The following is a 17308-nucleotide window of genomic DNA, read 5'->3' on the forward strand; positions in this document are numbered from 1 at the left end:
AGAAATGTTTATTAGACTACCGCGTGCTACTACCGGTAGTTTCATACCCAATGAATTTGCCTTGACCTATGCTGTAGAGTCATAAATCTCATGTCACCAACGTTATCAGATAATCTGTCATCAAAAACATACATTTAGATCCTTACATAATACAAATATCCTGACAAGAACCAGTCAGGATACGATTTGCTGGTGGCGGTCATTTTTAATTTATGCAAATGAGGGTTAAAAAAGGTGACCCCAGCTTGTGTCCATATCTTAAATTTTTGATATGGTCATGGACAACATTCATGCCAAAGGGGATGTTTGTACTACAATTTGCAGGTTTTAAGCCTTAGCAAGCCCACTAATAGGTAATCTGCTCTATGTTGTAAAAAAACAACTTTTCAATGGCATGCTCGAATGTTAAACTGTCATATAACACCAGTATAGCATAGCATTTGTGTGATTTAGCGAAAACCAACTGGAGATAGGTACAATTAGCTTGAAGTGTATTTGGCTTAATTATTTTTTTTTAAATATACAAACCACATTAGTCTAATTTAGTTTGTGGGAACATGAATCATAAGTTTACTAGGCTAACTTTGTAAAATAAAGTTGTTAAAGTTTGTACATTGTGTGTATACTTTAATCTTAATAGTGTGTCATTTTAGAGTCCATGAATTTACATAAGTTCAATGCACTACTTGAGTTTGCATGATATTAAATGAAGAAAGGTCCACTATAACTTTATATGTATTGATGTCATTCTATGCGAGTTCCCCAACATTACATATGATACATACACCTGTCAAAATGTTATTAGTGACCAATGGATAACATCAATCATCCCAAATATACACTTTTGCCAGCTGTGGGAAGACGAAACATGTAAGCTTTATATTGAACACTATTAGAGACAATTGTATATTCGACATTCCATACACCACATGAAGACTGTTCATGTTAACCCAAGTCAGCAGCACAATACCTTCTACTCGAGTTTATATACCGTATACAAATATACACAAAAGGCCATGATAATAAATAAGCCTGTCATACCTGTATGACCAACGTGAGACTGGGTCATGTTGGTTCTCTGTAAACAAGTCACTGACCCGATTTACTCGTTCATCAAATAAGAGTTACACGACAAGAACAGGTATCCGAGTTGTAAATAATTAGTATTCGTTTTTCTGCTTTTAAATAGTTGCGCAAAATACATACACACACCTTTATTTATCTTGGTATACACACCCACAATTTGTCTCCTCATTGTATTTATATATAAATAGCGTAAATAATTATCACAATTAAGTTTGTACAACACATACAACTTATACAAATTTGCAATCGGCATTTGCTCTCTGTATATTCAGTTCTCATTTAACTATTTTAAGTAATATACGAATAAAAGTAGATGGTGTCCTTATGACTATCAACTTGCTGATTTTAAACAAAACTTCAACTAATATTAAAATATTCTTATATAATATATATATCATAATATATATACTACTGGTAGAGAAAACACATGCTCTGTAACAGAGTGATTATTTATAGGATTTATTTTAGAAATAATAATCAAATACTTAGTGAAAACAATAAAATATTAATATGCACGCTGATTCAATGGAAATATGCCAAAAATAGTGGCTGTGAGACAAGCTAAAACTATCTTTATTACTTTGTACACAAGACGTTCGAGGCACTTGGTTAGTTGATTGACGAGAAATAATGCAATAACCAATCTAGTGTAAATAGAAATATTGTTAAACTTTATGAGCGAAGCATGCAGGTTCACTGAAGTTTGAATAACTCCCGTAAGGCGGTGCTGCATCTTCTGTTACATTAGCAGTACTTACATCCGATGGGTTGTGCGATATTTCTTCATACATTGGAGGCGGTGGTCGACTGTTCGCTAAATTTGCGAGAGGGTTGACATAATATACCGGCGAAACGAGACTATGTGATTCCGGTGGTAATGTGTTGTAACAAAATAAACCATCTGGGCTGTAACAAAATTGAACCAAAATATATGACACTGTAACAGTTGAACATTTTCTGAGGCTAATGTGGGAAAACAATATTTCAACTCAATGTTAAAATTGTAATAATTATTATATAGTTATATATTATGAACGCCATGATCTATTTTAGAGCAAAAAAGCCACTTGTTTTTACCTCACAAAACAGTGCTTTAATCTTCCCCCTCTCTCTCTCCCTCTCCCTCTGCGATGTTTACTTACCGCGTACTATTCTCATATGTAGGAGGTCGCACAGGCCTTGTAGGGTTGTGTTGGGGCAATCTTGACTTCTTGCAACGTTTGTAACCATGAATATAAATTATCACAAGTGAAATACATACTATGGCTAAAACGAGAACTAGTGGAATTGCCGTCATGTGAGCTAGAAGAATTAAAGTATGTGTTAATAAATTAAAATGTTAAAAAATATCTGGCATTTAGCAGCTCAGTTATAATAATACCATAATAACTAGGCTAGAGTGTGAGTGACACTGTTTAGAAATAGAATCGAAATATTGTGGACTGGCTGTGAATTCACTTAAAATGAGAATGCGTGGAAACCAATGGTGAATGAGAATAATCCACTGGAAATTGCGAAAACCATTTATCAGTTTTTACATCAAACTCTAACTATCAAATCACAGCAACTGGCAGCAATACATTCAGAAAGTTACTACAAACTATGTATTACCCACGTCCAGCTACCATGCTTTCAATATCAAAATTATGGAGATCATGGATGATGGAAGACAGCATCATCCTTGGCAGTAGAAACTATAAGAACGACACCGTGGACAAAAACATGATTGATACAAGAAATATTCAATATTCAACACCAATTATTAATTATCCTTCTAGATTACAGACTGTAGTACATAAGAAACCCAATTAAATAGTCAGAATTCAAGATGTAGGGAGATTAAGATTAAGACATTCAGTCTGATTAGTTTCAACATAGAGGGTCTATGGTTTTAATCATATACTAAATGGTTAAAGCGGGCGAGTCGTCACCTGCGCATGCGTCAGATGGCCATAGCGTGTAATTGTTTACAAACAAGCGTCTACCCATGATCCTTTTGCGTTTTTAGTGTGTGTTATTATTGTTGCTTAGGACTCAATTCCCGCGCGTGCGCAGGTGACGACTCTCCCGCTTCAAATACACCATGCATGCAACTACAAAGAATGAACAGTTAATCCATTGTCATATCGTTCGTACGGACACCCATCATGGGCTTTGTCAGGATTCCCATGGGTGACGCTTGTATTGACATAATATCAAGCGTATCTTCACATTGCTATCAATAACCGTGGTTTCTAAAACAATATCCGTGTCACTTTTAGCAAATATGTGGTATATGGGAAGCTGACAGTGTATAGCACCACGTGTAATAATATACTTTGTAAAACATTATCACCTGCGACAAATCAGCCTGTAAATGTGGAGGTGCTAAAATCACTTTTGTATTTTTATTCAATGTATTTTTCGGGAAACTTATGCCGGTGTATTAAACCACTGTCCTATCATAAAAGGTGTTTTGAGTCATGTAATGTATCAATTTGCATCACGTGATTTACCTCATAAAAAGACATGTTACTTTAGGAAGATATACTAGTAGACAGACTCAAACTTAGAGATACATACTCAGACATACAGACATTTACACCGGACCTGGTCCAATTGTTTGCTCTCTGGGCTTGGCAATTCGGCCAACGCCCAGGGACAACTATTGTACTCTATGCTCTGGCTAGGCTTCGTCCTCCTGATGTCACCATCCAAATAAAGATCACTGGTTCATGCCACTCTATGTTACAAGTAAATATCAAACTCTAATGCTTCTGTCTACACTGGTACATATTTCAAAACCTGGCAGTATGGCTCCTGGGAATAAGATTCTGTCATGTAGTATGGTCATGGATCCAGTATCAATGGGTATCATAGTGTCCTCTGGAAATACTTTGCATTACGGAAGATTAACCTCAGCAAAGGGGAGAAATAGCTGTGGTGTAGAAGTTGAACTCAATGGAGTAAAGCTGGAAGCGTTGGTCAGGTTTAATTGGGTACGAATTCAGTTTATAAAGAATTTGTTTTCAAAAGAGCCATAACGAATGAAATATAAAAAGTATGTATATATTAATACATACATGATTTCATTTTATGTGTGTTATATTCTAAAACATGATTCTTGCGCAACACAGCAAGTCCAAGTAGTCCATGTGTGGTAAGATTAGTGAATTTTATATATTCACATGGGTATGGCATAGTATTTCTAGTTTTATCTAAATGATATTTAAATGTTCATAGCTATTGACTTTGAGGTAGTCACACATTTTAACTTGACTTAAGTCATCTGTAGTAGAGTGTTTCTAAGATGTGTATTGTTGGCAGATGAGCATTTGGCAGGAGAGACATACATGACTGCTGAAACACACAGGGAAGCACATCCTTATTCATCAGCCATCAAAGCATATAAGCAGATGGTAGACATATTGAGATTTGGGATTATACAGCCTCATCATCACTATAGTACTTGTCCGAAAAATGGCTATGTACGTGTTTGTGATATTAGCGGCTAAATACCCAAAATAATGGATCAATGAATTTTTAAAACTATTTTCTGGAACTTCCTGGTTCTCAACGGTAGGTATGTCATTCAGAAACTGACAGACGAAGAGAGATACAAGTGCCAATGAGTAACATGCACCAAGTTGTTCGCTGAAGAGTCATGCCTTTTGAGTTGAACAATGCACCCTCAACTATCGAGACTTATGAAGACGGTGATAGCAGGATCACATTGAAAGACTCTGGTGCTGTTCCTGGATTATTTGATATAGTATTTGGAAGTACAGTGAGAGAAGAAATGAAATTCTCAGCATTTGAGAAGAACAGGGTTAAAACTAAAGTAAAAAAGTGCTTCTTCTGTCTTGTCAAATATATCAAAATAAAGTAAAGACTATTAAAAATTGTGTCAATCGACTTTCAATTTCAAACACAATCAAAATATTTAACATAAATAAAAACACCAAAACATGGAAAAGTATCGCATTGGAACTTGAGTTTTCAATCTATCAAATCTTATTCATGCTGTGGTACTTAAAATATACAATGAAGAGATACGAGTATCTACGATGGTGCAGAAAGACCAAAGTTTGATAGTTTGTAATTTGATTATAGCCTTAAAAATAGATATATTGGTTGAGAACAGAATGAGCAAATTCTATGACTAGGAACTGACGTATGTGGTTTGTATAACAAATTATAATAACCACAAAATCAATGTGCAAAAATGTGAACAAATATCCTTATATTGTTTAGTTGTATAGTATATTGAGGATAACAAAAACCGAAATGTCTTATTTAAATAAAGATGAAAAGTGTAATAGATACCATGGTAATATCAGTAACTATGAATCTGCTCTACCAAAAACCTGGCACATCCGATTTGTGACTGAGAAACGTAATCATCTAAGGCGGGACATCAAACAGTCCTGAACCATTGCAAGGTTTAAATTGAAATATAATAGAATCTTTTCACAATGTAAACTGAAATATACAAGTAACTCTTCACAACATACTCACTCACCATGATTGTTTGTAGTTATTCTATTATGATAGTAAGGTGTTGCTGTAGTGGGGGGCTCAGTTATATAATATGTAGCTCTGAATCCTGAATAACTATTGTTCACGTCAATGTGGAAATGAATAACCATGTGTGAACCGGTAGAGAACAAGTCAGGCACGTGATCAATCCGTGTAAAAGTCCCCATTAATGTAGCCGATGTGCTGCTGCCATCATACACATGAAGGAAGTCATGAGCAGCCATGTTGATGTCGGTGAACGATAGCTGTAAAAATTATGGTAAAATTTGTGTCAGAGTGAACGAGTCCCGGGGAACGAGTAACAATGAAACAAAAATAAGACTCAATAAATGATTACCTGTATTGTGTCGCCATAGGACACTAAGATGTAATAATAACAGTCTGAATCATAATCTCTGGGATATGAAGGTGATGCAAATGCAGCTCCTTTGCGTGATGTGAATACTCCACCACAGTTTGCTGACATGAAGTTGGCAGAAAAGCCTTCGTATTCAGTGTTGTAATCAGAATGAAAAACAACCGTTATGGAATTGCCGCTTGATAGTGGCAAAACAGGAGCACTGTCCCCTGAGTGTCCATTCAACAACGTTATCCCATTTGCGTAAGGGCCATCGTAAACAGTAACATTGTCGAATCCTTTTTCGGTGCTGAATGCACTAAATTCCAACTAAAACGAATCGAATAAGAAAATTCACAAACTAAGTAAACGCATGATTATCAGTACATTGTATTAATTCAAACACAATTATAACAATAATGATTTGTTTTTCAAGGATAATCTAAAACAGAAGTCCCTTGGGACACTTGATAGCATAGCTGGGAGGGATGTGCCCCTGAGTGCTCAAAAGCGTGACCATTTTTATACCTGGGTAGTGGCAAAATCTATACCCATATTTATACCAAAGTACCATTTCTGTCATCACTATTTATTCCAAATAAAACAGTTACCGTATTTGCTCTATTAGAAGAGCATCTCCAATGGAAGCAAATGTAAGTCAACAATTGCATTGTATATTGTTTTATTAAAATATGTATTTTGACCATAGAAACACCTCTGTCACTTACATAAGAGCATATTTATTACCGATATTTATACCTATCTTTACTAGAAATAAGACCGATACTTATACCTAAAATCCAAAAAAACGAGACCCATTTCAGGGGCACGTCCCCATTAGGCAAGTTCCGGGGGGCTGAAGCATGCAGTAAACATGATGGCCTTTACCAGTGATAATTGGTGTTGTGTTCTAGGTGTGTTCTAAATCTATGTTCTTCAACTGCAAAACAAACTCCGCGATATACGTCATCTACTAGTATATATTAGTCTATTTTTCTGCAATATTCATGTTTGTGACTTTTCGAACAGAGTTTATATCTAACACAGTATAATAAAGAAGTTCTGATCTATTGAATATACATCATTAAAGCATATCATCAACCATCTCAATAACGATTATAAGAAAGGCATTTACCTGCACTGACATACCAGTGGTCACAGTAATGTAATAATAACAATGTATAGACGAGGGATACTTGAAAGGATAATGAGGCGAAACAATTACACCTGACTCGCCATTGAAATAACCACCACAGCTAAATGGTGTTGTCGTCCATGGCAACGAGGATGTTGTCATTGGTTGGTATGTATCCACTGCATTGAACCTAGCTTGGAACCCCAGTCCAATGACATTGTAATCAGATGTAAACCTAACCAGCAGGTTTGAACTTTGCGATGTTATGCTAAATGGGTGTTTTGCACCAGAATAATATAACGTATTTAAATCATCCTGGACGTAGACAAAGTCACAGTAGCGTTCCGTATCGAATGTCATGAACTGCAACTGTAAGTATAAGTAATATTCTTTCAGTTGAAACACAGTACATAATCAGTTGAGATATTTTGTTTTTGTTTTAGCACACCATTTAACGTTGTTGTCGATAATATTTCAGAACCTCATAATAAGTGCAAGAGTACTTTCAGATTTAGGGGATTAACACATGGAATATTTGTATGTACTAGAAGTGGTAGACTGAATTCCGAATCTGAAAGTGTTGGGTTAATGAACATTTTAAAAAGATATGTGGCTTTTGTGTCAATACACAGGGTTTACAAACATTTTCACTAAGAAAATAACATATAAACGGTGCCGAAGTTTCAGTAACTAGCGATTTTGTTCAAGGTTAGGACAATCGTGGTTTTATTACATTTTTAAAGGTCATGGTAATCGATTTTAAGTATGTATGAAATATACATGGAGTAAATTGACATACACAATATATGTATTCACTTATTTCAAATAATCAAATGATAAAAAAATAAATTAATATGCATATTACCTGCACTGACATTCCATCGCGTACTGTGATGTCATAAAAACAATCTTGGTTGTTTGGGTAATTATTTGGATAATTAGGAGAACTGATTATCCCGGTATCACTATGAAATGTACCACCACAATCTTGTGGTGTCGTCTGTTTATCATAGTCTGATGTCGTTGAAATATCTGTCGTTGAAATATATATAGGTTGAACCGCATTGAAATAGGCGTGGAATCCACGTTTGGTTACCGTGCTATCTGAATAAAATCTCACCATCAAGTCTGGACCAGAGGAGACTATGATGGGCGGAATAGTAGAACCCAAATATGTTCCCATGTGTGCTGATGAAGTTGTTAATCCATCGTAGATAATCACGCGGTCGCAACACTCTTCTGTGTCAAATTCTGAGAATGTTAACTGCAAAAAATGTTAAAAAACAGTGTTAATATCAGTCATAAACCATTATTGCTGTACATGCAACATTTCCATAACATCCAATTTCACTTATTTTAGTATAAAAATAGCTTCTCAATTAAACTAAATACAAGTCGTTCGTTGAACAATCATGAAATATTTTAATTCATTGCAGGTACGCAATTTACTTTTTCTGTTGTATTAACTAACCATGTTTAATGTTTCTAAAGTCGCTTTTAAAACATTTTTTCTCATATGTATTTTTTGCCAATAAATAAATAACTACTAACATTCTTTAAATTTGAAAATGAAACTATTTCTAACTTCGAAACGTTTCCAGTAAATTTCAATTTCACTTTTTTCATTATGAGACAGAAATAAACAGATCCTGTACTCTCCACAATCTCTCAAAATCAGCTGGATGTATCATTGGAATATATACAAATATATATATATATATATATATATACGACAATTAATAACGAGGTTAGTATCATACTATATAAATTAATCGAAGATATTCACATTACCTGCACTGACATTCCATCGCGTACTGTGATGTAATAATAACAATATTGATTGTTTGGGTAATTATTTGGATAATTAGGAGAATTGATTATCCCGGTATCACTATGAAATGTACCACCACAATCTTGTGAGGTCGTCTGTTGATCATAGTCGGATGTCGTTGAGATATCTGTCGTTGAAATATATATAGGTTGAACCGCATTGAAATAGGCGTGGAATCCACGTTTGGTTACCGTGCTATCTGAATAAAATCTCACCATCAAGTCTGGACCAGAGGAGAGTATGATGGGTGGAATAGTAGAACCCGAATATGTTCCCATGTGTGCTGATGAAGTTGTTAAACCATCGTAGATAATCACGCGGTCGCAACACTCTTCTGTGTCAAATTCTGAGAACGTTAACTACACAAAATGTTAAAAAACAGTGTTAATATCAGTCATAAACCATTATTGCTGTACATGCAACATTTCCAGAACATCCAATTTCACTTATTTCAGTATAAAAATAGCTTCTCAATTAAACTAAATACAAGTCGTTCGTTGAACAATCATGAATTCGAAATGCATGTCATTGCTTTTTATAAACATTATATGGCCGTATTTTTGTCAGAAATTTCTATGTGAAATATTTTCATCGGTAAGTTTTAATTGTTGAAATTGTTCAAAAATTTGTATGGAAATATATGTCATCATGATTGGCTTCTGGTTATTTGAACAGCTATGTATTCTTTTAAAGACAGAATTTGTCGAAAATTTACCAAATTATTTGGTTTCAAAAGAAAATGACGAAATAATACAATTTTATTTCGATTTACTATCGATCACCAAAGGTATTTTTCAACATAGAGAAGAGATGACATTCAGAAAGTTATTGTTATTGTAGTTGAAGAAGAATTTAATTTTGTATAGTTTGCCCTGCTTATGAACCAATTAGTTGGCATATTTATTTTCTATTGTGATCCCCTATTGAAATGGAAATCTTATGTTTTAAGGAAAACTTGGATTGACAACCCTATATTATCAAGTATTTTTTTTTATATTTTTATCATTGTACGAACGGCCGATGGCCATAGGTGTTAAATAAATAAATATATATATATACATATATACGTAGATGAAAACACATTTCAATTTTGAATAATTTGCCAGAAAAAAACGCGTTTTCGAATTAAACAGTTTTAAAGCTGACATATTTCGCCGTTCATTGACTAAGATTTTATTTGTCTCACTACTACAATTTCCGTCATGCATTGCTTATCGAGCTCTGCTTCGGGAGCACGCTAAATATAACAACACGGCCAACGTAGAAAGTACGTAATGTGGAATGTTCGAAGTGTGTTCGAATGCAGTAGTAACATAAATAAAATAGTGGTTCATTAAATACAACAGACAGAACAGAGTGCACATAATAGTTGTACAAGAAACAACAAAAGAGTATATTGTGCATCTCAGACTAGTCTTAATGTAAAATACAGTAAACGGAATATGGATTATATAATTTACTCTTCGATCGTTGAACAAATAATCCCGCATGCAATTCGGTGACTTAAGGATGTAGTAGACATAACACGTATGTTATAGTTAGGCTTGATGTTTTCATATAAGAATTGTCCTGAACTATAGTGAACCATATATTGTATGAAACCTCTTATCTCACACTTCCTGAAATTCTGGGTCATTTTGGATAGAATTTAATGGTTATCACGTGACTGCTAAGTAAACAAACAAAAATGTTATTTTAAAAAAACGAGTACTGCGCGAAACTGAAACTAGTTAGATGAGTAACAAACATCGTAATGTTAACCAACGGATGTCCCATCCAATCGGGTAACAAGATTTTTGCCCAGCGAGATGCGTTTATTTCATGAGACCAGCTTGAAATGATGGACCACGGTCACTGAATTACACTTAATTTACTTTTAGTTTATAACGAGATTTTTCGCCAACGATTATTGTTAGGATAAAACGCTCTCACCCGGTTGTTTGACACTTTCGGCAGAACATCCTGTGCAAAATTCAAGCGAATGCGATACCCAGGGCACGCAGCGTACTCGATAATGTAGTTCACTAATTAGTCCGTTTTCATTTGGCAGAAACGACAAACGGAAACTCAATCACAATATAATCTACGGCATTACTCGGTGATGTTCGGCTATTAGCAATGCAGAATCTGGCAGATATCTTGCGAATATCGTAGTTGTTACATTTATTACAATATTTATTATAATTAGTATGTAAAAGGTTTCAAACAAAATTGTACTGACAATCATGGAAAAGCTATATAACTGACTATAGACAATGCGCTTTTATCACATGTTTTGTAGCACTAGGTTATATATTTACCTGAACTTGCTTTCCATTGTGTACTGTAATGCGAAACTCACAGTCCTGGTTGTTAGGATAATAGGAAGGGTAGTTAGGTGATTTAATTTCACCAGTGAAATAGTTTGGTGTTCTACAATGATTTGGTGGTGTCCAGAATGAGCTGTTGAAGTAAGTCGGCCTTTCTGTTGTTACGGCACGGAACACAGCGTAGAAACCTAGGTTCTGTCGTTCAGCGACACCAGAATGAAATACCACTCTCATCTCCGCATGAGGTGATGTCACGTCAGATTGACCATACGTACCATGGTACGTCGCCAATAGCAGCCCCGAAGTTCCATCATACACATGGACAAAGTCGACGTCATCATCTACGCTTAGCGTCATAAATGCTAACTACAATGAATGCAGACATGGACATAAATTTCTATGGCGCATGAACAATAACAACTATCTTCTGTGAAGTTTGTTTATTTATATTAGTCTAAGAGACAAACCTTCAAATACACAATACATGACATGGTATTTCATATTTTGGGTTGAGGCAAGGTGAGTTTTGTGTTGCAATTATTTGTTTAAACGAACTAACCTGTGCTGTATAAATAAGTATCAAATTGACAGTATGAATATAAATGGAAAAACAAAAACAAATAATACACACATTTGTCATTCCAATACATACATGAAATAAAAGTTGATTCGAAGCTCAGGGTGTACCGAAGTTATTCAAATTCGTGAACGTAAAACTAAAATTTACCTGCGCTAACATTCCGTCCGTTACTTTGATGTAATAGAAGCAAACTTTGTTGTCCGCATAGGGCTCAGGATAATTAGGCGATGTGATGACACCAATGTCAGAGTAGAAACTACCACCACAACCACAACTGCAGGTTGGAACTGACTCCACAGTTGTTATGTGTGTTGCAGTGGCATTTGTTGATGTGGGCACGTATGTAGTATTTGCTGTTATGGGCATGCGTGTGGCATTTGGTGTTATGAACACGTGGGTGGCATTCTCCGTTGCATTTCCTGGTTGCGTCGTATAACGGGGAATTTGTGGTGCATTTCTGGGTCCTGTCGAATTGAAATACATTGCATCAATTTTTCGAGAAGCACGTATTAATGAAGATCAATAATGTATTGTATTTCAGAAAAGCAGATGATAAAAGTAAACTACATGATATTGTTTTCTTATATTTTGGTGCCGGCCCATTTGTATCTATCTGATTCGGCGTACTGTCACTTCTAGATCCGATCCACGACGTCTTCCAATAGCTGAAAATCAAACGTCCAACATACAAAGTGTAGGCTAATTGTGTGTCGTATGTCAAAATGTCTGGATACAGTAAGTTCCTGTTTGTATTTGAACAATCATTTCCCTAAGTTGGTCAAATTAATTCATACTTATTATTATTTCATTATGTTGTTGAGCTGTTAAGTCATTGTAAAAAAATTTTGAATGAATGGCGTAGTGACCTTCTGTGACAATAGGAAGAAAAGAGTGTGACAATTGTGTCAAATGCGAATTCTATAAACTAATGTCTGCTTCTTATTATTATTGTATCAAAAAGAACAACTCTATGTGCAATTATATTTCTGGTTGGTTTTCTATATATTTTATTATATATATATTTTTATATATTTTTTACCCTTGCAATAGTGAGTCAAAATGTCATTTGTTGAACCAAATTAGTGAAGACATAGTTCAAAAAGCTGTAAAATGAATTTTAGATCAAACAGATTATATTTTCTGCCGTATGTTGGCGTAGTACTACATATAATATAAATATTTTGACAAAAAAAGCATAAGTATACGATAGCTATAATCGTGACATCATTAATACGTGACTTCAATACTGACTCTCCGCCACTATTTACAAGGAACTCTACCCCGATAAATCTCTGTGACCTTCTTTCGAAATCACTGGGTATGGAATTTTCCCCCTTCAGGCCATCCACATTCATAAACACAGAAAGCTTTAAATTGTGTTTTATTTAGATTTTAGATTGAAAATGAGTATGAGTATTTGTCAATTGTTGGTTGTTTTGATCTTGTGTAGTGTTTATGCATATTTTTGTTTTGTGTTTGTGTACTAACACATTGTACGTCAAGTAATGTAATAGAATTTATGAAGATAACAAGACGACTTAAAGCGCAGTGGTCGTCGCGCAACGCGTGTTCGAATTTCATGTAAATAAAACAATGTATTTTACACGCGTTGTATATGTCGCTATGAGTCCCATATCGAACAGGACGCGGCCCGACGACTGTCGCCCTTTAAAATATTAAAACACTAGGAAAGGCTCACCTTTATTCTGGCCAGAGACAACACAAGGTATAATCAAATTAACCAGGGTCGTAACTATAATGTATTTCTTGCTTGACTTCATTTCTGCATACTGCGTTATGTATGCATATATCTAAGAACAGCACGCAAAATATATATTTTAGACATCGACCAATTGTGGAAGGAAACATATCACATAGTGTAAGCCTCAAACTTGCATTCCAACTCTACAAATTTATGAGGTAACCTCCCCTGGCCTGTTATTTGTGGTTACATAGTTGGAGTAACCTTGGGGCTTACTTTATGTTTGGGTCAGAGTGCCACCGAACTGCTTGTGGTTGATTGGAACGGCGTGCGATGACAAATGATGGGTTTTTATTACACAACTACAGCTAGTGTTTACTGCACATTCTGTGTATACATTGATTGCGCAAGTCGACAAATAATAAAAACCCGCTTTCAGCATACATTGTATGGTATCTAAGCACATATAATTTATTGTTTCGAGAATATTTGCTTGTCTTCTAATTTATGGCTATTTGTTGACAAATGGGAGGGGCATAGTATCGTCAGTTCGTATATCTGGTAGTGTATTTAGTCATAGGATACAATTATACTAACATCTAAGCACAAGAACTTGAAAGTGGTCATTATTATAAAGAAACTGCAGAATACGACTATTAGACTTATGAATACTGTCAAACAAATTAGCGTTTGGCGTCGATTAAATACATTTCACTCACAATGGCCAGTAGCAGCGACGCCATTGTGGCGCACAACACACACGGAAGTTGACACAACACGTCGGTTTCTGATAATATATATCGTACATATCAACTCCGGCTATTCAGCGACGTCTGGTAATACACCAGAACAGCAAGATCTAGAAGTTGAATGTTACTCAAAAAATAGTTACCGAGCTTTCACTTACCGCAAGGTAATACTTGCACCCGATCTTTTATTTGGTCACGTGATGATAAGTGATAGTTGGCACGACTTCACCTTTGTGAACTCTTCGAGCGTGACCTGTTGGTGGCACTCTTTGAGCAAAACAGGTACGCATTTAGTGGTTTCGCGAAGCAAAGTCTCACGCGAGAAACTAGAAAGTGATCCCGTGTGAAGTAAATTTAATAACCAATAATTCAACTTTGTGAACTCTCCAAGCGTGACCTGTTGCTGGCTCTCTTTGAGCAAAACAAGTACGCATTTAGTAGTTTCGCGAACAAAGTGTAACGAGAGAAACTAGAATGTGTTCCTATGTGAAGTGAATCTGTAGTTTGGATACAGAACAAGTTAAAAATAGTTAATTTGTATTCACAGATAGGTGTCCGATTGAACAAACTACTATTATAACATTGAATGTACTAGACTGACAATTAGAATGCAAATTACCTAATTAATACGCGGCACAATCTTTTAATGCATTTGACCATGATAAACATAATGGTCACAAAAGATCCACAAAATCAAAACTCAGATAGAGAGGAATGTTGTACAGTGAATACAAGTTTATGTGGTTGCCAACGTAAACAGTACAGAAGAATTGGTGTTGATACAAACGCATGGTATAACGAACGTTTACATGTTTATCTAGCAATGCAAGTGTAATGCTTACTCGAATAGGTGATTTGAATTTGAACGATTTGATTTTGAACTCGAATTTCTTTACATCGAAAGGTCGATCTTTGACAAGGGAATATTGCTTTCGAATACCTTTACTTCATCGAAATTGCCCATCATCACATGTGTACAGCACGTGATTAAGCATGGAAATATCCCAAAAATACTTTCGCGTTAGTCGAATCCCACGCTATGTTTGACGCCACTACGACGCTATGACCTTTGTTTGTCCTGTTTTTACGTTCGATTTCACGCATAACGCGTGATTCTCGCAGTGAACGGAAAATGGTCTATTAAATGCCTAGTAGACAGTGTTGTAATTTAATTTGAAAGATAACTAAATCAGGTGTGTCTACAGCAAGTATCCCAATGGTTATACTCACTAGTACACACATGATTCGTTTTATATTTGGTCCTCTGTGCTAGTAACAAGCGGCATCGAGATGCAGATTTTTATGTGACACTTATTATGCAATTATTCACATTAATAGTATGCATCCCCTATAGACCCAAAATGTTATGAAAATTTGTTGTGCTGAACAACGAAAAAGAATTTCAAAAGATGGCACATTTCGAGTAAAAAATGTTTAAGATTTGCTGGGTAACTTTGTGGCAGATATTTTAAATTGCAACCATTAACATTAAAGGAGTATCAATTAAGTTTTTTTTTTCATGAGTTATTTTTCCCAAAATCTACAAGTCGGAACACTTTGTTTTGGCGATAATGTTCATATTAATCGTTTGCCTTACTTAATTGAACACGGATCATTTTGCAAAGTTGTAAGGTATATTATCTATAATTTGTTGCCATGGTTATTGTCGTACACTGGATTCGTTATTTCTTTTTGACGCCAAATTTATGTAAATAACATTTTATTTTTGGTAGAGTGGATAACAGATTAGTCAACTGAAGTTTTTTGGTCGCGAGAACGTTTCTTATTGTGTGTTTACTGGAAGCAGGGGGCGACAAATAGCCTTGTATTTCTCTGCTGAAAGTTATTATTTTATTGAAGTTTAAGTTTATGCATGAGTTATTATTTTACCGGAAGATGGGGGTCAAAGAACCTACTTTTGTTTTACTGTTAACGTTGTCACTGGGCATAGCCGCGAGGCTGTCACTTGGCAACCAACCTACTATCTGATATTTTCGCAAAAAATGGCGTATGTTATAACTACATAAACCGTGTGTTCTCGGCTGAATTCCCCAACACCAACCGAGTCTGAAACCAAACAAACTCTCACAGTTAGACTGATACAGTTTTAGTAATGACGGCACAAGAGTAACGGCAGATAGCTCTTACACGTCGTACCAGCCATTGAAAAAACAAAAGAGCAACTATCTTGATACCCGTATTTCAATCAGTATTCTAGCATACGAACTTATTGTTAGCTTCGACTTTTTTCAAACCATCGACCAGTTTTCTTTTACGTTCACAAGAGAAAATATTTAGAGTGGTATTAATAATATCTGTTGTTTATACAAAATATCTTGCAAACAAGTTACTGGTTTACAGCCGTTCTGAGAATTATTCGGACAGTCAGTTAGCAAAATGACTCGCAACTTTGCAAAACACTTTGGTCTTTGCCCAATCTCGACTTTGGCAACATATAACCTGTTAATATATAGTAACCAACGCGTGTCGTTTTGAAAACAGCGTTTTACCTGCATCTTGCAAGATAATGGAATGATTCCAATTGTGGGCGTGCCAATACAACGGCGCTATCAAGTCTAGATTGGAAAAGACCCAAGTGTTTTGCAAAGTTCCAACATATATTGCTAACTGACTGTCCGAATAATTCTCAGAACGGCTGTAAGTGTCGGATTTAGAGGGATGTCCCAACGGTCGAATTCAATATAGACACTTATGATGGAAACACGGACGGAAAGTGATATTGAATTATTGTTTCTTTCTGAAAAGTTTGACGCGAAAACTACAGCAAATGCCGGGAAAAGACGACAGCAAAATGCTTTATTTTTAATTCTCACAGAAACTATAATTGATGTAGCTTCAAGAGTGATATCACAGGCGAGTTAGGTAGCTAAATTCAGAATCCAGAACCATTCAGATAACCGGAAATATATTCACTTTTTTCGACGATCATTGTTGTGTCCATTCGCCGTCAATTACCACCGTCAATTTGGTACCGAAACCTAACACTCAACAATTCACCGACAGAGCATCTTTTTGACATTTTTTACTTGAAAAATTAAGC

The 17308-nt window shown here is 35.4% G+C and overlaps 1 protein-coding gene across 1 annotated transcript; it reads right to left on the reverse strand.

Annotated features, from left to right (window-relative positions):
* Window positions 1-1529: 1529 nt before the first annotated feature.
* Window positions 1530-14453, reverse strand: LOC102806408 (dorsal-ventral patterning tolloid-like protein 1). The gene is made up of 11 exons (XM_006816892.3): window positions 14406-14453; window positions 13496-13607; window positions 11944-12260; window positions 11208-11582; window positions 8868-9266; window positions 7942-8340; window positions 7077-7445; window positions 5942-6271; window positions 5588-5849; window positions 2229-2388; window positions 1530-1992 (listed from the first exon to the last, which is right to left on the reverse strand). Exons 2-11 carry the CDS (start codon window positions 13575-13577, stop codon window positions 1752-1754), a joined length of 2934 nt encoding a protein of 977 aa, XP_006816955.2. The 5' UTR covers window positions 13578-13607; window positions 14406-14453; the 3' UTR covers window positions 1530-1751.
* Between the last annotated feature and the right edge of the window lie 2855 nt (window positions 14454-17308).

This window comes from Saccoglossus kowalevskii, chromosome 6 (genome assembly GCF_978046115.1).
Source record: "Saccoglossus kowalevskii chromosome 6, keSacKowa6.1, whole genome shotgun sequence".
NCBI lineage: Eukaryota > Metazoa > Hemichordata > Enteropneusta > Harrimaniidae > Saccoglossus > Saccoglossus kowalevskii.